Raw genomic sequence first — 26,668 nt, 5'->3', positions numbered from 1 at the left:
ATTGGCCAAGCAATGGCCGTGACTCATCCACACGGAGACACTGACAAAGGATCAACAAACTGCGGTACAGGGTTTCAGGATAAATCCTGAGGGGACTTGACTGACCTTGTCAGATACAAAAGTTACATTTCTTGTTATATAGGTCTTGCTTTATCTTGGTCTTAACCATCCAGCAGAAAAGTATAAACATGAGGTATAAAAAGTAAAGCCTTGTTAATGTGCTGAGCTGTAAAAGGCTCAAGTCAACAACTTCTGACATTGCCAGTCCTGTGGATGACCTACTACTATTATGCGCTACTGGACTATATTGGAATTTTTTGCTGAATTCATGTACCTACAATATTCAAATGACAATGGAATGCCCTTCTCTGACAAAACTAACCAAAAAAGGGGGATACAAATGAAAGACCATTTTGTATCTGTATACTCAAAATAGGATAGATATACAGCTACTTTCTCTTAATTCGATGAATAGAGAGATTTGTTCTAATAGTGTTTGTGGACAGGATATCATGTCTGCATCTTGTACAATGAATAACCACTAAGAAGACAACAAGAAGCAATGTATTCATTATTGAAACTGCTAGTAATCAGTTTTGAAACTGTCTCATTGCTATTTATTTCTCAATAAAATTATTTTTTAAAAAAAGAAAAGAAAAATTCAAACAGGAAATGTGTGGAGTGGGGCAGGGAGGGCGTGGGTCCAGGCCTGGCCCAGACGCTCTCAGCGCTGTGGGCACTCTTTCCTGAGAACCCGCTTCCTAGGCCGGCTAGGGCTGTGTGCTCAAGTACTGGCCTGCTCAGGGCAGCCTGCTCCTGTTTTGGGTGGAGTTCCCCTACATCTAAGCGACAGGCCAGCTTTGACTTGAGTAAGAGCCCAGATATGATCTTGGGGAAGGGCCTGGCCTGTGACTTCAGTGCTGAGGTTTGGACTGTGACACAGAAAACTGAGAAACCTTGCCAGGAAGAACAGCAATGGAGGACACCCAGTGACCGGTTCCGGGTCAGTGAGTCACCCAGTACCTCCTCTTCCCAGGGGCTGGAAAGGGCCCAGCTCCTTTAGATGCTCTCAGAGTGAGTGAGCCTGCCCTCGCTGTCCAGGAAGTGCTGCTCTTCCTCTTTCCTGGAGGGACACACTTTCCCTTCTGTAACCCTAGGGCCTGCAGGATTCCTAGGAAAGCCTTGGTAGACTGCAGAGAACAGGAAGTGGGGTGCTGAGGGAGCGGAAGAGCCTGAGCCCGGAGCGAAAGTGAAAGCCCCGGACCCTGGGCCTGGGGGCGGAGATTTCCTCCCCTGTGGGCCACAGGCAGGCAGCAGCTCTGGGACTGCGGCTGAGCAGCCGGTGCAGGAGGACACAGGGCCGGGAAAGGCGTGGCAGGTGAGTGTGCAGCACCTACCCAGATCCTCTTCCTGGAGGCAGTGGGGGCTCCTTGTGCCTTGGGCTCCCTCTGAGCCCTCGCAAGCCCTGGCTGCATGGTCAGCTGCAGCCTGGGACGTCGCGCTGTTGCTCTTGGTCAGACGGCCCTGGGCTGGGACAGACTTGGGATTCTGGCACCTTCCCTGCTCTGCCTGTCTCTTTCTCTCTTGGCTCTGTGCAAGGGCTGAGCTCTTCTTGAGGTTCCCGCGGGTGTCCTTGGCTCCCAGCTCCCACCCGGCGCTCTGTCCTTTTGCCCACTACCCACCCCCCACCCTCCCCACAGATTCCCCCAGCGTTCCCTGAACTGTGTCTGTACCCGGCTGTGTGGTTCACACCCTCGTTTTTAAGCATGTGATGCTGGGAAGTGACTCTCCACACGGCGCCACCTGGTTATTTGGTGGGCTAATACTTCCTCTGGGTGGTGAGGCTGTAACCCTTCGCCCTGGTGAATGACTTTCCACGGTGCCTGGCATTGCTGAGTACCCGTTATTATTGCATGTGAATCCTAGCTTTATTATATTGTGCTTATCATGTTTTTCACTTTTAAAAATTATAAAAACTCTCATCTTTAAATTTCGCTTACCTGGCCGGATCCCAGTTTCAAAACAGTAGATCATGACACATGATGCACAGGTTTTTAAAATTTATTTTTGATGGATACATAGTCATCGGATGTCATTATGGGCACAGTGTGACAATTCCACAAGTGCATATCTTGTAGAAGGGTCACATCGGGATGATGAACCTTTCACGTCTGACAAACCGCATCCCAGGACAGATGACAAAGGACTTGGCTGTGTACAGGGCCCCAAGGGTTGCTGGCAATGGCGTGCTTGCCTGCTTGGTCATTCTGAGCCCGCCTGATCCAACTGGAAAGTCTTTGCCAACCCAGTAGGGATACGGTGTGTATCTCGAGTTGATTTTGCATTTTCACAGGGCGCTGATGCCTTGCAGTGGGACTGTGCTGTTTAAGAATTTGTGCCAGGGAACCCCAAGTGCATATCCCAGCACCTGTCGGTCACAGGCGGGCAGGCAGGCTCTGCAGGGTCTGCAGCGGCCCCTCATAGGCAGGTCCTGGGCAGCAGCCAGAACTGCACCACTGCCCTCAGAGCTCATAGCCTAAGACAGGAAGTTGTCTCCAATAAAGGGACCAAGTGGAGTGGAGGCTGAAGGGCGCCAGGAAACACTTCCTGAAATGAGCTTGGCCACACTTCAGATTTCATCCTGCGCTGTGGTGTTGGTGCAACACACCAGGTGGAAGTGAGTGCCAAGGAAGGGGTTGGTGCTGTGAGGTCTCCTCCGCCAAGCCCTCCTGGGGAAAGGGCTTCTCGTAGCTCACTCAGCCCTCTCCCTCTGAGGTGGGCCTGGCCTTCACAAGCTGGAGCCCTGTCCAGAGAAGCAGAAAGGGCAGCTTGTGTGTGTGAGTGTGTGTGTATTCACAATTGTGTCCCCAAGGCCCACCTCAAGGGCACAGGACTGACCTCTGGTGAGAGGGTGGGAGGAGGCTCTGGGTGTGGTGGCCAGAGGCTGGCATCTGTGTTGTGAGGACCGAGCAGGAGGAGGGTGGGCTGTTCTTTAGGATTTGAAGTGGAGGGCTGCCAGGAGCCACTGAAGGAAAAATTTAGTCCCCACGGTGGTTAGTGCCCCAGAATCTCTAAAATCCTGAAATACAAAATAAAAGCATTCTTTATTGTTGTCCAGTCAGAATTCCCGCTTGGAAGGAGGAAATGAGGCCTTCAAGGTAAAATGATTCATCCAAAGTCCTGCGGCCAGAGCCAGGGCATAGCACCTGGCCCTACCCCAGACTCTTTTGGCTCTGTACCCCTTGGGTCCCCATCCCCCTTGGGGCACTCCCTCCTACCTGAGCTGGTGCCCCCCCAGTCTCTCAGGGTGAGCCCGCCTCTTCCTGTGTGTGACCTAGGAGTTCTGAAAGCAGGAAGTGTGTAATACTCTCAGTTTTGTGTGCTGCTTGCACTTACCGCTTATCTCCGATCAGAGAGGACTCCTCCTCTCAGGAAGAGGGATTGCAGCTGGGTGAGGGCTCCAAGCTTTGTCTCTGGTAAGGTCTGCTGGGCCTCTGGCTCTAGAATATTCTAGGAGCTGGTCTGGAGTAGTCTGGAAGCACATGGCTGAGCCGGCCGGTGGTTGGGTGTGGTGGGAAGACAAGGAGCTGAGCTGTGGGGCTTGCATCCTTCCAGGCCTGAGCCACCCCAGGAGCTACCCCACCCAGCTCAAAGGCAGGGCAGCCTTCCCAAGCTCTGACAGGCCTTGCCCTGTCTCTACCCAGAGGGTCAGAGTGGAAGGCAACAGTGAATCTCAACCAATGGCTGTTACTGCTGCCCTGTACACCTCACCAACACACACACACACACACACACACACACACACACACACACACACACAGTCTTAACAAGTCAATCTATTTATTTTAAAGTTAGAAGTTGTAGAACAGTGTAGAGCATGACTTAAGAAGAAGCACAGAGATCTGCTTGTGGGGTGCAGCCTTGGAGTGATGCCCTCCATCCTTCAGTGGACCCTGGGCCACCATGACTGCTACAGTGTGGTCTCTGGGGGCTTTGAGACCCCTGGCCCCAGGTCTGCTGGGCACTATTTGGTGGGGCTGGTGGGGTTGTGGGCTGGGGGTTCAGGTGAAGTTGCCTCAGCTGCAGTCCCCAGAGCAGCGCTGCAGGAGGTAGCTCCTGGCTGTGTGGTAGGAAATTCCCTGCAGCCTGGCCTCCGGGTTCAGTGGGACTCTAGCACCTATCTTTTGCTTTGCCCTTGCTGTGTGGTTCAGTTCTCCTGGTTTGTGGTGGGTTTTCTTTTTGTAATTTTAGTCAGCAAAAATCCATTATTCTTTCTTTGTCAAATTTTCTCACCTTGCTGCAGCTGTCATTTATCCCCCCTGCACACAGCTGCTGTGAGACCCTGTCTCTTGAGCTGATTTCTAAGTTGTGAGTTAGCATAGTAGGAAACTGAGAACAATGATTGCAAGTTCTACAGACTTGCAAGTAAAATGAGAGAAGAAAAATTATGTTTTTATGGATAACTAGGTGTAAACATTGCTACACCATAGTATCAATGTTAGTTTATTTGTACCTAAATATTGGGGGCATAAAGTAAGTATCAAATGTACTTAAACACATATGCAAATATACTTACCCTAGATGTTCTATTGCATATATGCATCGTGTAGCAAAATATTTAATTCATTTTATATTTACATTTATCCATGTGGGTATGAATACATTTGAAGACAGAACAAATATAACTAGAGAATTGCCTCTCCTCTTCCTTCTTCGTTTTTCTTCTTTGAGACAGGATCTCTCTATACGGCTCAGGCGGGCCTGGAGCTTATTTTGTAGCCTAGGTTTGCTTCAAACTCACAGTGATCCTCTTGCCTCAGCCGCTTGAGTGCTAGTATTACAGGGCTGTGCTGTCACACCTGGTTAAAGAATTACTTCTAAATAACAAAATTTAGGAGTGATTTTTATTTTTCCTTTCATGCATTTCTGTACTTTCTCTGTAGAACAAATGTTACTTTTACTATTTTTAGGAGCAGCGAAATGTAACAACAGATTTTTTTTTCAAAAAATTTAGTATTTTGTAGCACGGGGGAATTAAACCTAGGGTCTACTGGGAAGTGCACTACCCGGAGTTACACCCTCAGTCCTTTAAAAAAAGTATTTTGAGAGAGGACCTAAGTTACCCAGACCGACCTCAAGGTTGTGACCCTCTGGCCTCAGCCTCCTGAGTATCTGGGATCCCAGAGGTACACCACCAAAGCTTGTCCCCAGGTCATGGCTGCACAAGGTCCCATCAGGTGAGAGCGTGGTATCATCCCCACCAGCCAGCAGCCTCGAGTACCTGTTTTTAGCGGTGCCAGTGATGGCTTCCTGGGTGCTGTGACTGGAGAAATGTGTGGCCTAAACAAAGGCTGAGCAGATGACTCACTCCTGTGGCTGGGCTGGGAGGCCCAGCTGCCTCTCCGGGCCACGCGCTTCCCTTCGAGGGTGCTGTGATCGCAGGGTGACCCCAGCTGCAGGGCCCTGCTGTGGCCTGGGACAGGGTGGGTGTTGGAATGAGAGCCCGTGACTCTGGGGGTGCTGCTGGTGTCCCTTTTTCCCTCGGTAGGAAAAACCCAAGACATCGAGATGTACTTACAGTTTTATTAAGGCCACAAAAATGTGTTCAAATACAAGAGAAAGTATGCGTAAACTATTTGGTAAGAAAGGTTACCATATTGCTGGGTATTTGCTTTTGAATGATAGAATTACAGATAAATTTACTTTCCTTTGAATCATTTCCGTATTTTCTAAAATGAGTACAATAATTGTTGCCACCAAAAGATGTAATTACAGAAGCAGTAAAGAAGATTTGACTTTCATTTGATTCCTTATTGGGTTTTATTTTGTGAAATAAGCCTTTAATAGAGGCTAAAACTGACAGCATTTTAGGGATGGTTGACCTGATGCAGCTAAGTAGGGCTGGAGCTAGTTTAGAACCTTTCTCGACCTGATTATGGAGGACAATGCACCTTAGAGATTTTAATGTCGCTATGTGCACATTTAGAATGAGTAACACAGTCACAGGCAACAACTGCGACTGGACGACGGTATGGAAGTTGAGCGGGTGGAGCCGCCCCCTCGCACCCCCTCCTCCTCGGAGCAGCCAGGCCGCAGCGGGTGGTCTGGGGTCCCCCGTGGGCAGCTTCGGGTCAGGAGTGTGGAGACACGCAGCGCTGTGCGTGTGTCAGCTCCCGCAAGGGCCAGCCCACCCCTCGGGCCTCCCTACTTTCTAGAGGCTGGTGGGGTCCCACGGGATTCCATCACAGACATGGTACCTTTCCTTTGCGTGAGAAACAAGTGTTTATGCTCTTCTGTTTTTTGTTGAAAATGGTCTTTCTTTATAATTCCAGTTTGACTTTTTTCTTCTTGTGAATGAAGTTGAGCATCTTTTCATATGCTTAAAAATGATTAGTCTGAAAACAAAGCCACAGATACTTTTCTTTGAACTGTCTGCTTGTGGCCCTTCCTGTTCATTTTTTATTTTTATTTTCTATTTTTGTATTTTAGGGAAGGGTCTCCAGGGCCTTCAGGGTCTCACTACTGGATCAGACCGTAGTGATGCACCTGTTTACAGCCTCCAAGAGCTGGGATTATAGTCACACGTGACCATGCCTGCTCTCAATTGCTGTCTCACCTTCCTGTTTATGTATGGTGTTGCTGGTCTTTTTTTCCTCTACTTTCTTTTTTAAATGGACTTACAAGCACCTTATTTTAAGAAAAATAATCCTTTACCCTTTAAAAGTCGTATGTTTTGCTGGTTTTATTTTCAAAATTGTCTGGGGTACTTTTGCAGAAAAACTTACTTGGGATATAAGGACATTTGTCAATATTTGCTCTAACAGCTTTCAGATTTTCTGTTGGATTTATGGAAGTTTTCACAACTGCTTGAGTACTTGAAAAACTATCTTAGCACTTCTTGAAGGTTCGGATCCTTGCTCCATCTACAATCTTCTGACATGGATACTTAATTAGGATCCATTTGGGTTTGTTTGAAAAAGCATGCCCAGCTGAGTGTGGTGGGGCATACCTGTCATCTCAGCATTCTGGAGGCTGAGGCTGGAGGGTTGTGGTAGTGTGCTATCAAGTCAGTTCAAGGCCAGCCAGAACAGGAGAGCAAGGGAGACTCTGTTGTCTGTCTGTCTGTCTCTGTCTCTCTGTCTCTGTCTGTCTGTCTGTCTGTCTCTGTCTCTGTCTGTCTCTGTTTCTGTCTCTGTCTGTCTCTGTCTCTGTCTGTCTATCTCTGTCTGTCTCTGTCTTTCTGTCTGTCTGTCTCTGTCTGTCTTCTGTCTCTGTCTGTCTCTGTCTGTCTGTCTCTGTCTGTCTCTGTCTCTGTCTGTCTGTCTGTCTCTGTCTCTGTCTGTCTGTCTGTCTGTCTCTGTCTCTGTCTGTTTCTGTCTCTGTCTGTCTGTCTCTGTCTCTGTCTGTCTATCTCTGTCTGTCTCTGTCTTTCTGTCTGTCTGTCTCTGTCTGTCCGTCTCTGTCTCTGTCTGTCTTCTGTCTCTGTCTGTCTCTGTCTGTCTGTCTCTGTCTGTCTCTGTCTCTGTCTGTCTGTCTCTGTCTCTGTCTGTCTATGTCTGTCTCTGTCTTTCTGTCTGTCTGTCTCTGTCTCTGTCTGTCTCTGTCTCTGTCTGTCTGTCTCTGTCTCTGTCTGTCTATGTCTGTCTCTGTCTTTCTGTCTGTCTGTCTCTGTCTTTGTCTGTCTGTCTCTGTCTTCTGTCTCTGTCTGTCTCTGTCTGTCTGTCTCTGTCTGTCTCTGTTTCTGTCTGTCTGTCTCTGTCTGTGTCTCTTTCTCTATCTGTCTGTGTCTCTGTCTGTCTGTCTCTGTCTCCATCTCTCTGTCTCTCTCTACTTTTCTCACATATACACACACAAGGTTGCCCCACACTTGTGTTAAGGCGCCTCCTTGGGTGGTGAGTTTTTTTTGCAGGGCACTTGTTTCTATTCTGGGCTGAACTTTGCAGTTAATGTCTAACTTACTTGCCTTCTAGGTGTGGAATGTGGGCTGTATTATTTCTGTGTTTTGGAAATCCATGCAGTTTTCTCCGTGGTGTATCTGTGGTGTGTGTGTTTGCAAGGATGCCCCTGTGTTCCTGGAGCCCTGTGCGTTGGGGGAACCTGGCCCCAGTGCTGCTCGCCTCCCCTGCTGTCCTTTCCTTGTAGCCTGCTAGAGGGGTTGGGTTTTGAGGGATGTGTGAGAGTTGCTGGTATTTGGGGGAGGACACGTTTTCAGTGCTCCTCAGTTCTTAAGGACATGGGCCCTACTCAGAATCCGAAGCCCATCCCTCTCTTGCCCTGTGCCTGCGCCGCAGCCAGAGCTCTCCTCTGCCCGTGGAACTGCAGTGGACTGGAAGGCAAGCTCACCCTGTTCACCCCGAGTCCCGTCTTCATTGGGGGACAGTGCCAGGCCTCGGGGGTCTGCAGGCAGCACTTCTATTCTCTTCCTGTCATATGGATTCGTGGTCTCAGTCAGTCAATCACATTGTTTTGAATTTTTTTAAAGTAGGGTTGTGATTTTTTGTTGCAGGCAAGCCATTTGTCTCACCCTTTTGTGTAGCCATGGATGCCCATCTGCTCTGTAGGAGGAGGTGGAGCGGCTTGTCCTCCGCTGTAGGTGTCTGCACTGTGCACGTGCGGCTCCCCGCTGGGCCGAGCTGGTTGCTCAGGGTCACACATGACCCTGTACTCTGAGGCTCCCAGATGCACTGTGCACTCCAGGTGCAAGCTGACTAGCTGTTTCTGTGTGCAGTGTTTGTCTGTTGTACTTTGAACACACACTGCTAGGTGCTGGCTGTGTATTCAAGATGCCAATCTTCAGAGTAATCCATTGCCTGCAGATGTGTGGACCCAGCATGATGTGTGGCCTCTGAGTTGTCTAAACAATGACATAAACTCAGAGTTAAAGAGAGCAGGTTAGGCCAGATGTGGTGGTACACTCCTGGAATGCAGCACTTGGGAGGCTGAGGCAGGAGGATCCTTGCAAATTCAAGACCAGCCTGGGCTACAAAGTGAGCTCAAGGGCAGCCTGAACTGCACAGCAAACTGAACTGTCTCAAAAAAAACAAGAAACAAAATCAATCCCCCCAAAAGAAAACCCATAGAAGTTTTGCCTCATGATTCCAGTTCTAACCATTTACTTTAAGGAAATAATTGGGGATATGTATAAGACACAGGAGAAAGTCTCTCACTGTCATATTATTTTTAACAGTGAAATCATAAAAGATTGTTCTCAGTAAGCTTTGGTTTATTTGCATGCATAAATCAAGAAACATTAAGACGTGCCATGGTCTGTGTTTAATGGAGGGGGCAAATGTTCCCTGCCCATGGTAAGTGGAAAATCCCATGGTGTATCCGCACGCTAGTGCGTGCAGCCGATTTCGACCTGGGTGTCAGCCAGGCTGGTAGCTGTGTGTGTGACAATGATTAACTCTCTATTTTGCAGTTTACTGTATTTTTAATTGTCACACAAAAGTAACTGCTACTGTAACCAAGAAGGAGAAAGGATATTTTTGAAAGGGAAAATAAAGTTTTCAAAGTGTTGAGGCCACTTAAAAATATTAACACATTGTTTTGTTTTGTTTTTGTTTGTTTGAGACAGGGTCTTGCTATGCAGTTCAGACTAGCTGTGAACACACCATGTAGCCCAGGCTGGCCTTGGACTCCTGCCTCAGCCTCCAGAGCACTGGGATTACAGGCATGCACCACCACACTGAGCCACCTAACACTTACTCTAGGGGCAAGTGAAAAGTACCATGATGTAGAGAACACATGGGTCCTGGGTCACGTGGTCACACCCTGTGAGCAGTAGGACCCAGGTGGGGGTTTTGGCCCATGAATCTTAAAGAATGCAGATAGGTCCTTTCAGCCAGAACCACCATCTTCCAGTAATTTGCCAAAATGACTATCACAAAGGGCAAGAGGAGTAGAACTTGGTATATGTTCTCCAGGCCTTTTATAAAATATAGGGTTGTTCCTTTGACCACATATATGCAAATCTACAAAAAGGGTGATAGTGTAGGCATCAAGGGAAGGGGTACTGTGCAAAAAGAAATGCCTCACAAATGTTACCGTGGCAGGGGCTGCGGAGATAGCTCAGTGGAATAAGTGCTTGCCTGGAAAGTGCAAGGTCCTAAGTTCGATCCCTGGTACCACCAAAAAAAAAAAGTTACCATGGCAAAATAGGAAGGGTCTACAGTGTTACCCAGCATGCTGTTAGCATTGTTGTAAACAGCAAGCTAAGGGCAAGATACTTGCCAAGAGGATTAATGTGCGTATCGAGCATATGAAACACTCAAAAAGTCGTGATAGCTTCCTGAAACGTGTCAAGGAAAATGATCAGAAAAAGAAGGAAGCCAAAGAGAAAGGTACCTGGGTTCAGCTGAAACGCCAGCCTGCCCCTCCCAGAGAAGCTCACTTTGTGAGGACCAATGGGAAGGAACCCGAGTTGTTGGACCCTCTTCCCTATGAATTCATGGCATAAGCTGGGGGTGTTGTTCTGCCATTCAGCACCCAATGGGCAGCTTAAGTGTTCTAAAAATAAAATCATCCTGTGTTGAAAGGGTGGTTTCCTTAGCTGAACAGGTACGTGGTGCCTTCTTACCTCAGAAATGTTTGCAGCAGATTTTCACTGTACCTAGTAATTGTGTCTAGTCTTTACTCTTCAGTGTTTTTCTTGCTGAAAGATATTGCTGAGGTATTGTGCAGGTGTTTACCCAAATACTCAAATATTTATAAAATATTTATATTGGCTTGATGATCCTGTAAATCACCATGGGGAAAAGATGTATCAAAATAAATGTAAGTCACTTCAGAAACAAATGTAAGTCCATTTCAGCTAAATGGTTTAAAGAAAAGAAAAGAAAAAAAAAAGACTGCAGGTGGCTGGAAGACTCCGATGTACGTTATGTAGGGCTGGAACCTGCACAAGGCTAAGGCTATTTAGAGTCGAGCAAGGCGCCAAGCAATTTTCTCCACCCAGAAAGTGCATCTGAGCAAGGAGGCGGGGCCTGTATCCCTGCAGAAAGGACGAGATGGGAGGAATGTGGAGGTTTCTGGTTCAAGCTTGTCCCACAGGCGCTGCTACTGTCCCTTCCCAAGAAGGCCAGGCCTGACCGCCACTGGGCCTTGGGAGAGCGAGCAGGCCGGCAAGCTCGTCTCCAGGGCCTGGCTTCATCAGGCATGTACCAGCTGCTGGACGTCACCCTGAATTCATTCTGGCAGGCACTGTGTAGACCCGCAGCAACTGTCAGGACGGTGTTCAGACACAAGGAGCTGAAGCTCTGTGGACGCGAGCTGCCCGAGGCAAGCTGGCTGGTGTCTCGGCCAGACTGACCCGTGTGGAGCCGAGCTCCTGTCCACCAGGCTCCATCCGCGGTGGGCACAGTGGGCGTGCAGGGCATGGAAGAGGAGCCTGCTGAGGCTGCCAAGCCTAAGGCGCAGGACTGAGCTGCTCTTTCAGGGGGTTTCTGCAGCACAGCCCTCTCCTGGGTGAACAGGGCGCACGGGAAGGAGCCTGACTTACAGACCATGTGACCAGAGCATTTCCCGCTCTGAGAAACGGGGGAAGGGTCCTGAGACCTTCATGAAGGGCATGGCTGGGGGCCTCCACCGCCTTGGTTCTGGTCAGACCCCACCGGGCCTGCCCTGCACCACAATGTGCTCTGTGGGGCCCGGTGGGCCCCTGCTGCCAGCCCCCTCGCCCCTGTTAGTTCCTGGTGCTGCTCTGGCCTTACACCCTCTCTGTTTTCCATCGCCTCTGGTGAATCTTAGCCCTGCCCCATGGCATGAGCCACTGGGGATTTGTTCCTATTTCTTCATCTTGGTTCCCACTCTCCAACCCAGACCTTTGTGTGTACTGCTCTGAATGCCCAGTGCCTGTCTGAGTTATCCACAAAGTTCTCGCCTCATCTTTTTAGTTTTTAATTTTTCATTATGCAATTCAGATTGGCCTCAAACTTGCATCAGTCCTCCTGCTGAGCCTCCCAAGTGCTGGGTTAGAGGCGTGTGCCACCATGCCTGGCCTCATCTCTATTTTTTGAAAAATCTTCCCTTTGAGCATTATTCTGCCTGCCCCAGGTCCCTTCCCTCCAGGAAGCCCTGTCCCAGGCTGAGTCAAGGCCGCCTGGTCTCTGTCGCTGGTGCCAACTCTGCATCTACCTCACTGAATGCTTCCTGTCCCACAGTGTGTGGTGGACACAGCCCTCCCTTGATGAAGGATGAGCCAGCAGGTGTCCCTTTTTTTCCTTGCCTGAGCACAGCATTGCATTTTGGCCTAGGTCTCAACGCTGTCCTGCTCCTCTGAGGCATGGATTTCAGCACGTTACTTTACAATATTGGGGAACAGCTGGACAGTGAGGAGCTGGCCTCCCTCAAGTTCCTGAGCCAGGACCACATCCCACAGCGCAAGCAGGAGCCCATCTTGGACCCCTGCATGTTGTTCCAGAGGCTGCAGGAGAAGCGGCTGCTGGAGGAAGGCAATCTGGCCTTCCTGAAGGAGCTGCTCTTCCAAATCAACAGGCTGGACCTGCTGGGCACTTACATGAGCACCAGCAGGGAGGACATGGAGGGGCTGCACCCGGGCGTGGCCCAGATCTCGCCCTACAGGTGAGTAGCAACTCTGAATGGGCCAGAGCCTGGGGCCTGGTGATTGGGTCGTGTGGATCGTGCCCACCAGGGCCACGTCAAGGAGCATAGGGGCCTTTTATATAATCCAGAGAAAAAGTGCTACAACCAAAGATGAAATTTGTTTTTCCAACTGAAACTTTATTTACCAGTATGCTGAAATTAAGTTTCTTTAGGTGCGCTCATCCCCTCCCCTGCCCGCTGCCCCTCTCTTCCAATGCCCCACCCATCCGCACCGCCTGAGGGTCAGCTGAAGCCCACAGCACTGTAGAAGCCATGGAGCGCTCACTCCGCGCTTAGAGCCTGAGAAGCCGTTGCTCCTGTGCAGGTGGCCCACAGGGCCCACGTAGATCCCCGTGGCTGCAGGCTGCCTCCCGAGAGCTCAGCTTCTTCTCACCCTAGCCCTGTGGCACCATGACACCATGGGCACTATAGGTTGTGCGAAGAGGGCCGTGACAGCTTACGTGGCCTGTGACAAACCTGTCACTTTTCTCTTTAATGTTCCATTTTCAGACTCTCTTTGAAGTGATCCTCAGTGTCATCTTTCAGGGGCTCTCAGCCCTGTAACGGTCACAGGGGCAATGTGGGGGCATGGCCACTGTCCTCCAACGCCCTGCCTGTGGTGCAGCCACAGAGAGACTGAGGCTGTGGCATGCCCTGTGTGTGTGGACTTCTGTGACAAGTGTTCTGGGATGTTGGTCTCCTAGGGGTGCTGAAACAGGGTTCCATACAATGGGTAGCTTAAAACATTGGAAAGTGTATTCTCCCGCAGTTCCAGGCCCAGGATTCAGAGCTGGGTGCCAGCGGGACCCCTGCAAGGCTCCGAGGGAGTTTCTGCACATGCTCGCTGCGGGCTGTGGGCCTTGGTGCTCTGGACCCATCCTCCAGCCCCAGCCTGCTCCTGCGTCTGACTGAATCCCCTCTTCCTGTGAGGCCCAGGTGCTGGCTTGGGACTCACCCTAATCCAGTGTGACAAGATGAAATTTTATCCGCAGAAACTCTTCTCGCTAATATATCAGGACTGCAGGTTGGGGGCAGGTTTGACTCCTTGTAGGAGCGAGGACCCCAGTAGCCAGACTCTGGAGAGCTTTGGGCCTTGGTTTCCTGGAAGTGTGAAGTCTTTATGAGGTGATTACTCATTAAGACACCATTCATTCTGAAAACAGTAGCACCAGAGCTAGGAGAGCCTGGGGCGGGGACTGTCATCTACACCTCCCTCTTGGCCAGCGTCCACCCTGCATGTGAGCTAGGCTGAGCAGGCTACTGTGCCTAGTCACATACCTTGGAAGCTGGGCCGGCCCGAGCAGGGCAGGAGACAAAAGAGTCAGCATGGGTCAGCTGTGGGGAGAAAGAGTCCCTTCTACACTGTCAGCGGGAATGTAAGCTAGTACCGTGGCCCTGAAGACTAGCATGAGGATCAGGAGACTACAGCTGGGCGCCCCACCTGGCCCAGCTGCTCCCCTCAGAGGCATCTTCCCAAAAGAGTGAAAGGAATCCCATCCCAGTGACTCGGGCAAGCCATGTTTGCCGCAGTGCAGCCCATCCAAGCTAAATCCTGGCAGTGGCCCACATGTCCATGCAAGGTGCTGGACAGAGAGTGTGGTATCCATGCACAACAGGAGCAGCTTGGGGCGCGTTCATCCCTGCGTGCAGGGCGAGCTCGAGGCGTGTGCAGGAAAATTGGTGCACCCCGGGATCACCATGTTGTGATACATCAGCCACACAAGCTTAAGTATTGCCTGGTGTCTCTCAGATGAGAAACCCAACGCATACATAAACTAAAGAGCAAAATAAAGGACACATAATAGGAAACAGACACAATCTTTTATAAATGATAAATGGACCAAAAGAGAGAGGAAGGGGAGGGAAGAGAGGACGTGAATGAAGCTGTCACGTTCACGCACCAGCTCTCCATGGGGAAGGCACATGCATGGCAAACATGAGCTAACAAAAACAAAAAATTTAAAAGTGTCAGCACAGTCACATCTACTGCTTGTTCACTGTGGTGGAATATTAGTCAGGTGACAAGAACATGCTAGTGTGTCCACTTAGTAGCATTTGGTTGGATTTAATTTTGTGCCAAATTGAGAAAGTTTTAGAGAAATATTCTATGATAGACATTTTTTGAGGAGGAAGATAAGGCGGAGGAGTATACTGAGTACCTTCTGTTTCTATTTTTACTTTCAGAATTTTTTCTTGAGAGAAGGTCTTGCTTTGTAGTTTAGGCTGACCTTGAACTTACTACGTAGCCCATGCTAGCCTTCACCTCATGAGGACTTTCCTGCCTCAGCCTCTTGGCAATTGTGACTACAAGGCTGTGCCACCATGGTTGGTCAGAATTTTAGTTTTTAAATTCAGTATTAAATTAAGCATGTTTTTGTATCAAAGTTATTTTCCTTTGTACCACAGCAGTAAAGGTTTGCTGACCTGTGAACCTTCACTTTGCTCACCTATTCAGTGAGCACATTCCAAGAGCCTCCACATGCAGGCGCAGGTCGGGAAGTAACGAAGCCTATGGCTCATTGAACACTTCGTCTACGTGAGCTCGGCCCGGTGCGGTCTTCAGGGTGTGGTCACAGCCCGCACTGCCTGTGGCACTGTGGCAGTCTTGGTTATTGTGTGAGAACACGTTCTGTCTGCAAAAGGAAGAAGTGCCTGAGCGACACATTCTCAGAATGCAGCTGTCTGTCACAGAAGTGTCTCTGTGGCGCGTGCAGCTCCTGCCTCTTCTGATGTAGCTATGAAATTATCTGTTACCAGATGAGGCAAAGTAGAGTCTGTCTAAGGGGACATAGTGCAGAGATGGCAGGACCGAAGTCTGGCACCCGGCACGGGTCCTCTGTGCTCCGACTCCTGTGTCACAGCCCTCAGGGCTCACAAAGGGAGGGCAGACCTGGGCTGGCTATTGGAGCCTGGACAGCTGTAGGAAACAGACAGCTAAGAAGGCACAGTGAGGGGTGGCCCAGGGACACTGAGGCAGAGGGCGGAAAGGGCAGCCAGTGTGCCAGGAGCCTCTGGATTTGGTGCCGGAGTCTGCAGCTGTGGCACTGGTGTTCGCTGTCTGTGGCCCTGAGCCCACGCCCAGCCTTCCTGGGGGTGACAGCTCGGGGCTCACTGAGTGGTGTTAGGGGGCCGATGACCTAGCTTGCACTGTGGAGAGCATAATTCCCAAAGTCAAAGTTTTTTTTTCTATTACTATAAATCTTGATTTTATAATAAAAAATAGAGGAAAAGTAAGATTCATTTAACTGAAAATAACTGACAGATGGTGTGGAATTTAAATTCAGGGTGGGTCAATTGGGCTGTGGACATTGGTGTCACCCTGACAGCCTCTTTCCAGGTTCCTGAGCCTATGACTGCTCTATAATTGGCTCTGCAGGGAAGGGAGGCCCCGGGACAGTGCCACTGTGCTTGGTGGATGGGGGATGGGAGACAATAAGCTTACCAGAGTCCTTCTCCACACAGGGTCCTGCTCCTTCGGATTGCAGAAGATGTAACCAAGACTGAGTTGGGGGATTTTAAATTTCTGTTAAAAAAGAAGATCTCCAAGTCTAAGCTGGAAGACAGCATGGTAAGGCCCTACATCGCTTGAGATCAGTCCATGGAGGGGCAGAGCTGCAGGCCCAGGCCCTCATGAAGGGTGGAGTGAACAGCAGCAGGAGCAGGTGACAGTGGCTCCTGTGGGACTTGGGCAGCAAGGGTGCTTTCTCACCAAAGTGCCTGCGACAGCCCAATGTGTGTGTGTGTGTGTGTGTGTGTGTGTGTGTGTCTTTGTGTCGTATTGTGTGGTTTGTCTCCGCTATGGTGTTGTGCTGTCTTGTGCATAGGCACAGATATGCTGTGTGCATGGTGTGCGTGTCTACCAGAGACCCAGTCCACAGTGCCCATTGTCAGGGAGCCCTGCAGGGAGCCCCCGATCTACCCAGAGTTACAGCACATGGTGGGAAAGAAAGTGAGAGACAAGAACTGCAAGAAAATAGTCTCTGGTTATGGGGCCAAAGAGGAAAGTGATTGATGACGTAGAGTGTGCCTAAGGAGAGTCACATGAGGAGAAGACACTCTCTCAGGCTTTCACAGAGAGCACATTGGCCAAGCAATGGCCGTGACTCATCCACATGGCTGCACTGATGAAGGTTCTACAATCTGAGGTACAGGATCTCAGGACAAATCCTGAGGGCATTTCACTGACCTTCTCAGACCAAAAAGCTACAACTCTTGTTGCATAGGTCCTGCTTTACCTTGGTCTTAACCATCCAGTAGAAAAGTATGAAGTCGAAATATAAGAAATAAAGCCATGCTGTTAAGTTGAGCTGTGGGGGACTCAGGTCAATAATTTCTGACATTGCCAGTTAAATATAAGACCCAATGCTATTATAGGCTACTGGACTCTTTTAGAATATTTTGCTGAGTTTACACACCTATAATATTCAATAACGGAACTTAGAAAAAATGGGGTACACCGATGAATGTCCATTTTGTATCTGTGTATTCAAAGAGGTTGGGATAGATATATAGTTGCATTCTCTTAATGAATAGAATGATTTGTTCTAATGGTGTTTGTAAATAGGATCACAAGTCTGCATCTTGTACAGCAATTAACCACTAAGAAGAATATATGCAGTGTTTTATTTGTTGAAACTGTCCTTCCAATATGATTTGAAACTGTCTCATTGCTATCTGTTTGTCAATAAAACTTTGAAAAAAAAATAAAATATAATGATTGATTTGGAAAAAAAAATAGTCTCTGGAACCATCAGTGTTCTTTGGGAACAAGGACACAGAGTCCCTGCCAGCCACCACCCTTGTCCCGTGCAGGGGGAAGGTAGTCCTTTTCCTGGAACACTGGGGAAGCAGAGGTTGCAGGGGGAGTTTCAGCAAGTTGGAGAGGAAGCAAGTTGAGATTCGCCCTATACCTGGGTGCTGGTTTCTGTGTACTGTCCTGGCAGACTTCGTCCTGCTCTGTGAGCCTCATTGACAGGAGGGAGAGGGATTTCCACATCCCAGAGTCAGCCCAACTTTCAGGAAAGGAAGCCCTCCAGCAGGTTCTATGTCAATTTATAAACTGTGGGGCCCAACAGGTATCTGCTCCAGTGTGTGTCTCTGTGTCAGTGTTTCTGTGTGTGAGTGTCCACGGGTTGCGTGTGTGAGTGCATTCAGGTCTGGAGGTGGGTTGGGGTCAGATTGTGCCGGGGCGTAGGGCAGTCTCCACAGAGTGGTGACTCAGCTGCGCTCTTGGGTCAGTTCTTGTGCGGCGCGCCTATAGACAGTGCTGAGAATGGGTGATACAGGGCTGAACCCCCCACCCTGCTAGGTGTCTGAAATGCTGAGTTCGTGTTCTCTAAAATTGAGGAATGAATTCTAGGAACAATGGAGGGTAAGAGTGGGAAGTATTTGTTGAGAGAAAGCAAGCTTCTGTCTAAGGACAGAAAAGAGCCTGGAACGTGGGTTACCTACCAACCTGATTCTCAAGTGTGTTTATTGAGCAAAGCCACGAGGTGCAGAGGCCTTAAGGTGGACAAAACTATTACCAATCAGTAAGATCACGCTTGGGTAATGCTGAGCCAGTGGCGAATCATAGGATGGCTGGGAGGTGCGACAAAACCACGGTCATCCAACAAGGGTACAACAAGTAGGGCCTCTACGTTAATGTTAAGTGAGGAAGCAAGTCAAGTAGCCTGTGCATGTGGGGCACCGAGGACTTTGTTGGGAGGGCTGGGCCAGGAGGTTTGGTCCTCCATCGTGAGATGATTATTCCCTATGTGGAAGATCAATCCCTGCTGTTCTGGGGGAGGCCTGTGCTATAGTCGTCCTCTTTTCTTGAAGCCTAGCCTTCATCAAATGCTGCACTGACCTCTCGGGTCCAGCCCTGTCTGGCCACCCACAATATCTCTACCTAATGTAGCTGTCTATAACATGGGGGCTGGCTCGGTGACAGCTGGCGTGGCCTCAAGAAGGGGATGGGCCGCAGTCTCTTGGGAAGAGCAGTTTTGGGGAGGAAGAGTAGATGTGGCCCGGCCCAGGCTTCCCACTGCTTCTCCTCCCCAGAGCTTGCTGGATATCTTCATAGAGATGGAGAAGAGGACCATCCTTGGGAAGGACCACTTGGACGTCCTGAAAGAGATCTGTGGACAGGTCAACAGGAGCCTGCTGACGAAGATCAGGGAGTACGAGAAGCTACATGGAGGTGGGAAGTGTGGCAGAGGGGCGGCTGGAGCCGTGGAAGGGGCTTGCTGTTCTCATGTGCTGGGCTGTTTTTCTCTTTTTAATTCAGAGAGAAGAATGAGGCTTGGACAAAATCCAGATGAGTTTTTAAAGGGTAATGCTGGCTTCCCAGGATGCAGTCTCCCTCACCCTGCTTCCCTCCCAGCCCCTCCTGATTCCCGGCTGTGGCCCATTGCAGGACCAGAGTCGCTGGTGACTTGTGGTCCTCCTCCTCCAGACGGGGAGCAAGGCAGCTGAGCCAAGCCCCTACCCTGGGCAGGCGCCCCCGAGAGGAGTGCAGAGCTGGCCTGTCCAGTCCCCCTCTCGCAGCTTCTTCCGCTCCTTGGACTTGTGCTTTTGCATTCAAATAATTTTTCAGAACTTCCATGATTAAGTCACTTTCTCTCAGGGAAAGAATCTGTCCAAAGGGAAGGAACAACTGGGATGAGGAAAAGGGTAAAAAGAAAGGAAGAGATGAATCTATAACTGTGTATCTACACAGGATAGCTTGGGTAATTGTACTGCTGATTTCTGCTGGTCTTTTGAAAAGAGCAGCTAGTACTTAATTTTTTTATTTTCCTTTTTCTTATAACTTTTAAAACCAATTTTGCATGCTCATATCTGGTAACCTAAACAACTAATCTGAAGACAGTATTATGAACTATAGGGGTCGGGGAGATGGCTCAGTAGAATAAGCGCTTCCCTGGCAAACGCAAGGGACTGAGCTCAATACCCAGTTCCCGCCAATAGAGAATGAAATATAACAACCATTGTTGAATTCTATTATTTTAATTAGTGAAATTATGTATTATTTTTCGTTCTTTTTTTTTTTTTTTGTGGAACCGGGGATTGAACTCAGGCCCTTGCGCTTACCAGGGAAGCGCTTATTCCACCGAGCCATCTCCCCGGCCCCTTATTTTTCATTTTTATTATTTATTCTCCTTAAAAAAGAAAGAAATCATTTTCTCTTCTCGCTGCCAGAGCTGCTTGGCCAAGTATGAGCCGTCCCACTCTCCCTGCCAAGTCCAGGCCCTGCCTGCCCCAGCCCTTGGATGCTGTAACCAAGCGACGGACTCCTCTTATTCCAGAGAGGAGCTGGCCAGTCCCTGTCCCTGTCCCTGTCCCTCACATGGAAGGAGGTCTGCAAACCTTTGATTAATTACATCTTATTTTGATTATAAAATTATACACATGAGAATAACTACAAATTCAAAGGAAAATTTAGAATTCTAGTAATGTCATCACCTCGTAAATATTACTGTTGTCAGTGTGTGCCATGTTTCCACCTGGCTCCTCATGTGTGTGATTCCTCCGGATCAACAAAGATCAGCCCTTAGTGATGTCCCTGCAGCCAGCTCTTCTTCACCATGTGCCTGCTGGAGCGAGACTTGAAGGGCACTTTTGGCGCTTCTGAAGCAGTCATTCATTCTGTACTAATGAGTATCTCACACAATGTCAATAGTCTCGACTTGGTGACCTGGAAGAATATAAAATTATGCCCCTTTTCGCCCTGGTTTTCCTGACAGTGTTGACATAGTTTGTGCCTTGGTCTCCAGGAAGTCCTGAGTGGAGCCACCTGCTGGCATCAGTGGGCTGGAGGGAGCCGGCCCAAAGGCTGGGAACTCCGGTGGTGGGTGCCACACTTCCTGGCCACAGTACTTGCGCTACTCGGGGCTTCACTGTCGCTCTCTTCTTGCTTGTAGAGGAGTCGCCCCTTGAGATGCAGGACACGACAGGCTTTCCAGAAGGGCAGGATGGCCAGTCACAGGTACGAGCGCTCCCAGGCCTGCTGCCTTGCGCAGTGCAGACTCTGCTTCTTGTGTTAGATTTTTCTTCGTTTAGCTTCTAGAGAAGCCCATAAAGGGCAGAAATTTACTAGAAATTTTTAGAACCGTAGAAAAAAATCTACAAAAGGGCAAGTTAAAAAGGTGACTCTTCAGGCTTCTGTGTGTTACATTTTTTTTTGAAGCCACAGACAGGGAGGACCTCAGGGTTAGCAAAGCCTTCTGCTTGATGTGGAGTCAGGGAGTGCAAGATCCAGGGGACCCCTGAATGCGGCTCGAGAGGGCATTTATTGCTGTGGGGGCCTGAGAAATCGCCAGGACTTCCCTTCTCAAGTTCAGGGCTAACGGAGTGATACAGCACTCTGAGGCCACATACTGCTGCCCTGTTAGCGCTGCCCCTCCCACCAGTGAAAGGCGAGTCTTTTTTTTTTGAGACGGGATTTCACTATGCAGTTCAGGTTGGCCTTGAACTCACTTTCTGAAGTGATCCTCCTGCCTCAGCCTCCTGCAGGCTGGGATAATAGGCATGTGCCACCACACATGGCCTAGAACTAGTCTCAGTGTCTGGACCACCCTATTTTACAGTAACCTGGTAAATACACTTTTGAGTAGCAGTAAAGAGTAGATACTCTCTCAGCATTTCATGGAGTACTTGGTGCTAAGCCTACTGAGATATGAAGATTAGGTCAGCTGTCCAGAGTCTTCAGGCCAGGAAGACCCAGAGCCAGGAACCTGGTGTCTGCCCGAGAGTCTTTCTCCCCCTCACAGGCTGCACAGACTTCAGCCAAGTGCTGAGATCCCTGCAGTGTAGCAGCCCTAGGACAACCAGCAGGACACCTCCCATCGGGTCCTGCAGTCTCATCCCGTGGCCCCGCCGTGGGCCTGAGACTATGCCTGAGCCCTCATCTGCCTCCAAGCTCCAATGCAAGTGAGGGACCCGGCCTGGGTGTGATGACGACACACTGCTGACATGCTGAGAGGGGCGCGCCGGCCGGCCCTGGGCCAACACCTCTCTCTGTAGTTCAGGCCAAGCCCAGCCCCTTCCAGGGAGGTTTCTGAGCACACCTCTGGGCTGCACCTGCCCAGTAAGCTCCTGACTTGGGTTTTTTGTTTTGCAGACATCAGACAAAGCTTACCAAATGAAAAGCAAGCCTCGGGGGTACTGTCTGATCTTCAATAATTATGATTTTAGTGAAGCACGAAAGAATATACCCAAATTTGACAAGCTAAAGGACAGGAAAGGAACAGAGGTCGATGCAGGTATGGTAGAGCCAAGAGAAGTGAGCTTTTTCTTACAACTATTTTATCAAAAGGGGGAGAAAAAAAGCTGTATCAAAAGGGTACATGTTTTAAGAAAATAGATTGGAACATATTTCCTTGAGGTGCAGAGCATTCTTACGAATGTTAGTGTTCTGCTTTTGTTTCAAGTTAATTTTTATTCAAAACAATGTGGTAATAAAATGCCAAAACTTACTAAAAGGCTTATAATGAAGAGCAGCAGTAAGCTTTAATTTTAATCAACTACAGACACAGTGCCCCGCAGAGCACATGGAGAGGCGAACCTTGCTGTCAGGCTGGGTGCCACGTGACTGGCGTGGCAGGGTGGCAGGTGGCTTTTGGGAAGTTGTGATACTGTGTCAAACAGGTTGTGAGCTCTTAACAAAAATAGCATTTCAAATGTCCAACTATCCAGAATTTTTTTTTTTTTTTGGTACAAGAAATTGAACTCACAACTTCGTGCTTGCCAGGAAGGTGCTATGCCACTGAGCTATACTCTGGCCTCCAGAAATTCTTTTATTCAGCCTACTTAAACTAAGACTGAAAATTACAGATTAAATGAAAAAATAATTTTGGTATGGGAATATAAAAACGACTGCAACTCAGTAATAACAGAAATCATCCAGCCTAGCCTTTGAGGGTTAACAATTTTGATTTGGTCAAAGAACTTCTGCAAACGGTATTTAAAGAATTGAATGAAGGCTGGCCAAACAGCTGAGCAGATTAAAGTGCCTGAGAGCAGGCACAGGGCCTGGGGGTTCGATCCCCGGGCCTGCCGTGCCAGCCCCGCCCCTGGGGCGTGCTGGGTTGGCAATTGAGACTGGGCGTGGTGGCGTCCATGCCTGTAATCCCAGCTCATGGGAAGCTGTAAACAGGCAGATCACTATGAGTCCAACCCAGTAGTGAGACCCTGAACACCCTGTAGACCCTTCCTTAAAAGAAAACAAAAACAAAGGAAAAATAAAAAGAATGATGTTTAAGAATCAACAAGGGGCCAGGAAGATGGCTCAGTGGAATAAGTGCTTCCCTGGCAAGTGCAAGGGTCTGAGTTCAATTCCTGTTTCCACCAAAAAATAAAAAATAAAAAAAATATTAAAAATAAACAAAAACCAATTATAACCATCAGGCCACTGTGATGCTCCCTGCACCACTTGATCTGTTTATCTTTATTTATTTAGTTTTGGTACTGGGGATCAAACTCAGGACTTTGTATTGCCAAGCAGGTGCTTTTGCTGCTGAGCTATATCCCTGGCCTCTGATTTATTTAAGCAAATCCAGCCTAAGATTTTAGCCACAGAATTTAAGGCCTTTGACGCAGAACTTGTTACCATGCACTTGGTGTTGAAAAAAGTGTTTTCAGGCCTTTTATCCCTATTCATTTAATAGTTTGAAATTTCCAGGAAATTGATTTGATTTCTGGAGGCTGCTCTTCTCACTTTGGGCCCATGACGAGAGTCTGCTCCGCCTGACACCGGCTGAGCTGCTGGGCACATAGTGGAGCCCTTGCTTCATCCCATGCCCTAGAACTGTCCCCAGAACTGCAGCACAGCATTAGTGTCCCTAGAGTTCTTCTAAACCCACAAGGGTTCTTTGCATTTCAAAGTAAAAATGAGTCAGACAAGCAGCCTGAAAGAGTAGAGACGTGGACCAGGTTGACTCGTGCATCTGGAGAGAAAGCAGGTAAGTAAAGCAGAGTTAAAGGGCAGTTTGAGTTCAGTAAGAAAGGAAACACAAAGGACACATTGCTAACATAGGTCTAGTAATATATTATCCTGGATTCAACTTACAATTGTAAATAATGGTGCAAAAGTGGTAAACACTAATCCCCTAACTACTCTAGCTGAACTTATAGATGAGTAAGTAACCGTGTACCCAGATTTGCTACAAAATGAAGGCCAAGAAGAAAGCCATTAAGCCAAGAGTGGTTGTTTTTATAGGATGTGCTGAATAAGAGAGGTAGAGAGAGGATAGTTTTTCTAGTAACTCTTTCATTCATTTTTATTATCTTTTATTTTGATAAATACAATTGGGGAAGTTTCAGCATAAATATAGATATTGTATTCAAAATTATATTTGTTCCTTTCAGTTATGTAAGAAATAATCATCTCTTGCATTTGCTGGATCGTGAAGCTAAATGATAGCTTACGTGTCTTGTAGGAAGTTGGGACAAGGCAGCAGGCCAGCAAGAGCCCGCTGTCCTTTCCATTTGAATCACAGCTTGAGAATGTTTCAGCTGGTGACAATAAATACAGATGCATGTAGAGCCAGCTTCTAAAATAGAGCACGTCACCCTTGCAGCTCTGGCGCACCTGCTCCCCCACCTGTGTAGTCTTGTTTTCTCCAGCTTTCCACTGTGGGGTTGGGATGCTCTTTCCTGATCTCCTTCACTTTTCAGAGACTTTGGATGGAACTTTCACGGACCTTCATTTCGAGACGGTGCCTTACTGGAATCTCACAGCACAGGAGATCTGCAACAAGCTGCAGTACTACCAACGTGCAGACCACAGCAAGAGGGACTGCTTCATCTGCTGTGTCCTTTCCCATGGGGGCAGGGGCGTCATCTATGGCACAGATGGGCAGGAGGTGCCCATCTCTGAGCTGACCTCTTACTTCACTGGTTCCAAGTGCCCTTCCCTTGCTGGAAAACCTAAAGTGTTTTTCATTCAGGCTTGTCAAGGGGAGAACTACCAGAAAGCTATACCTGTGGAGACTGACTCAGATGAGAGCAAATCCTATCTAGAAGAGGATGTTTCTTGTGCAGCAGCAACCATCCCGGATGAGGGTGACTTCCTGCTGGGGATGGCCACTGTGGACAGCTATGTTTCCTACCGAGACTCCAGCAAGGGAAGCTGGTATATCCAGACTCTGTGTGAGAGCCTGCGAAGGAGGTGCCCTCAGTGAGTGCAGCCTCCCACCTCTCCTCTGGTCCGGTCCCATCCCCTCTCCAACGCTTCCATTCAGAGCGCCCTGGAAAGGGCTCTTGGGCTGAGGTGGTTTATTGATCAGAGCTGGCCACGGGCCATGGCTGCCACTTATCTCGGTGTCCAGTTGTGGCCCACACAGCGGCACTTCCCAGGTTGGGGTGAGGTGGGGGGCATGGTGAGTGTTAGTGGGTTTAGGCACAGATGGAAAGCAGACAAGCCTGAGGGACTTCCCATACATAGCCTCTGAGGACAGCAGGGCCTCTCAGAGCTGGGCAGGATGTGCCCGCAGGAGCCTGGCTTGCGGCCTCCAGGGAAGGCGCTGATCTCTGGGAAGGCAGGAGCCCGAGTGAATGCTTTAGTGTACTGCACTCTGTCAGTTGCCCTGTAGCCTGCCAACTTCAAACTCTCTTGGTGCCTTGTAGCAAAGAGTAAGAACCTGGCACACCTCCCTACGTGGACCTGCTTTGAAGACACAGAGCATGGGAAATGTCCTGCCCTCATTTACTGACCATGGGCTTCCATCGTTAAATTACGGCTTAAATGTCACAGCCCACCCGCTGGCACATGCAGCCAGCAGATAAGTGGCAGGAGTCCTCCTGGCAGGTCCCTTGTGGCTAGCTAGATTTCTTCTTATGTCCTGGGTGTGTGAACAGGGGGAATTTCCACAGCTTATACAAAGTGAACCACAACAGGATCGTGATGTTTGCACCTTGTAACCCAGGCATAGGTCCTGGGTTAGCTTGTACAGAGGATGTGATTCCTGGCAAAGCTGCCTGAGGGGCGTCGCTGAGGGGTGGAGGTGGCTGCAGGATATACGTGGCCTTCACTGCTTGGAGTTTGCGCTGCACACACGTGCAGAGCAGTGTCTATTTCACGCAGAGGGTGTCGGGGGCGAGAGGTGCTGGAGGGGGCTGAGGACATGGCAGATGGGGAAGAGGGAGGCCACAGGCTGGGAAGGGGCAAACCAGATCTGACACCAGCACTGTGGCCTCTGATGGCCAGGAGAGGTCCTGAGCAAACCAAAGGCAAGTTGGCCTTGGTTGGGCCACCATGGCTTTAAGTGCCAGGGGCTCTGTGGGGCGCACGCGGCAGAGGATGGAGCTGGGCAGTTCTCCTCGCCTGGACGGTCACAGGGTTACACTCTGTTTTGCAGCGGTGATGACATTCTCACCATCCTGACGGAAGTGAACTTCAATGTGGGCAGAAAGATTGACCAGAGGAACATGGGAAAACAGATGCCCCAGCCTATCTTCTCACTAAGGAAAAAGCTGTTCTTCCCCACTGACTGACGCCATGGACTAGCTGCCGAACACTAGGCTCCACTGAGGACCAAGTCCGTGCTGTGTGCGCTGTCACTGATGTGCGAGAGGAGGATGGCAGTCTCGAGCTTTGATGAGGTGAAGACTCAGACAGCACGCCAACTCCTCCAGAACACTACTTTTTCTCTGCTTTGCTGGGCGTTGAACCAGAGCCTCCCGCATGCCAAGTGAACCCCACTACACTGCTGTTATGTAATTTGGAAGTGTGGAGCTCAAAGGCATTGATTCTTTTCATAAAAGCTTTAAAATCCCAAGCTGTTTCCTAGATAACACTGTCTCAGCCTGCTGCTCTGCAGCTGCAGGGCTGGTTTTGCTGCTCCTGGGTGAACTTTTGTTTGCTTTCTATCCGAGCCTCCCACAGGCTTCTGCTAAGAGCTTTTCAGACAAATAGAATAAAACTGCATTTTCCTGTTTCTCAGAGATTCTTCTGTCTGATTTTCTTTTCCAGTGCATTTCACAAATGGAAAACATTCAGGTCCCCAACCTATTCTACGTTAGCCACCCAACACTGACTTCCACCGTTATGTTTTTAGCATTTGTTGTGAACACTCAAAAAGTGCAA

General features: G+C 49.2%; 1 protein-coding gene across 3 annotated transcripts; it reads left to right on the top strand.

Moving 5' to 3' along the window:
- Positions 1 to 1,128: 1,128 nt before the first annotated feature.
- Casp8 (caspase 8) lies at positions 1,129 to 26,533 on the top strand. 3 transcript variants are annotated; one of them, XM_023712308.1, is made up of 9 exons: positions 1,129 to 1,378; positions 12,255 to 12,582; positions 16,066 to 16,171; positions 18,646 to 18,784; positions 18,872 to 18,916; positions 20,505 to 20,563; positions 21,698 to 21,845; positions 24,259 to 24,760; positions 25,941 to 26,533. In XM_023712308.1, the coding sequence occupies exons 2-9, from the start codon at positions 12,284 to 12,286 to the stop codon at positions 26,074 to 26,076; spliced, it is 1,434 nt and encodes a 477-aa protein (XP_023568076.1). In that variant the 5' UTR covers positions 1,129 to 1,378; positions 12,255 to 12,283; the 3' UTR covers positions 26,077 to 26,533. The 3 variants fall into 3 exon arrangements, with proteins under 3 accessions (XP_023568076.1, XP_023568078.1, XP_023568077.1); XM_023712309.1 differs by lacking the exon at positions 1,129 to 1,378 and adding an exon at positions 3,397 to 3,476; XM_023712310.1 differs by lacking the exon at positions 18,872 to 18,916 and having other exon boundaries at positions 25,941 to 26,531.
- The last annotated feature ends 135 nt before the right edge of the window (positions 26,534 to 26,668 follow it).

The sequence above is a fragment of the Octodon degus genome, unplaced genomic scaffold, assembly GCF_000260255.1.
Source record: "Octodon degus isolate 3935 unplaced genomic scaffold, OctDeg1.0 scaffold00025, whole genome shotgun sequence".
Classification (NCBI taxonomy): domain Eukaryota; kingdom Metazoa; phylum Chordata; class Mammalia; order Rodentia; family Octodontidae; genus Octodon; species Octodon degus.
The sequence above is the reverse complement of the archived record's forward strand: the minus strand, read 5'-3'. Positions and strand labels throughout refer to the sequence as shown.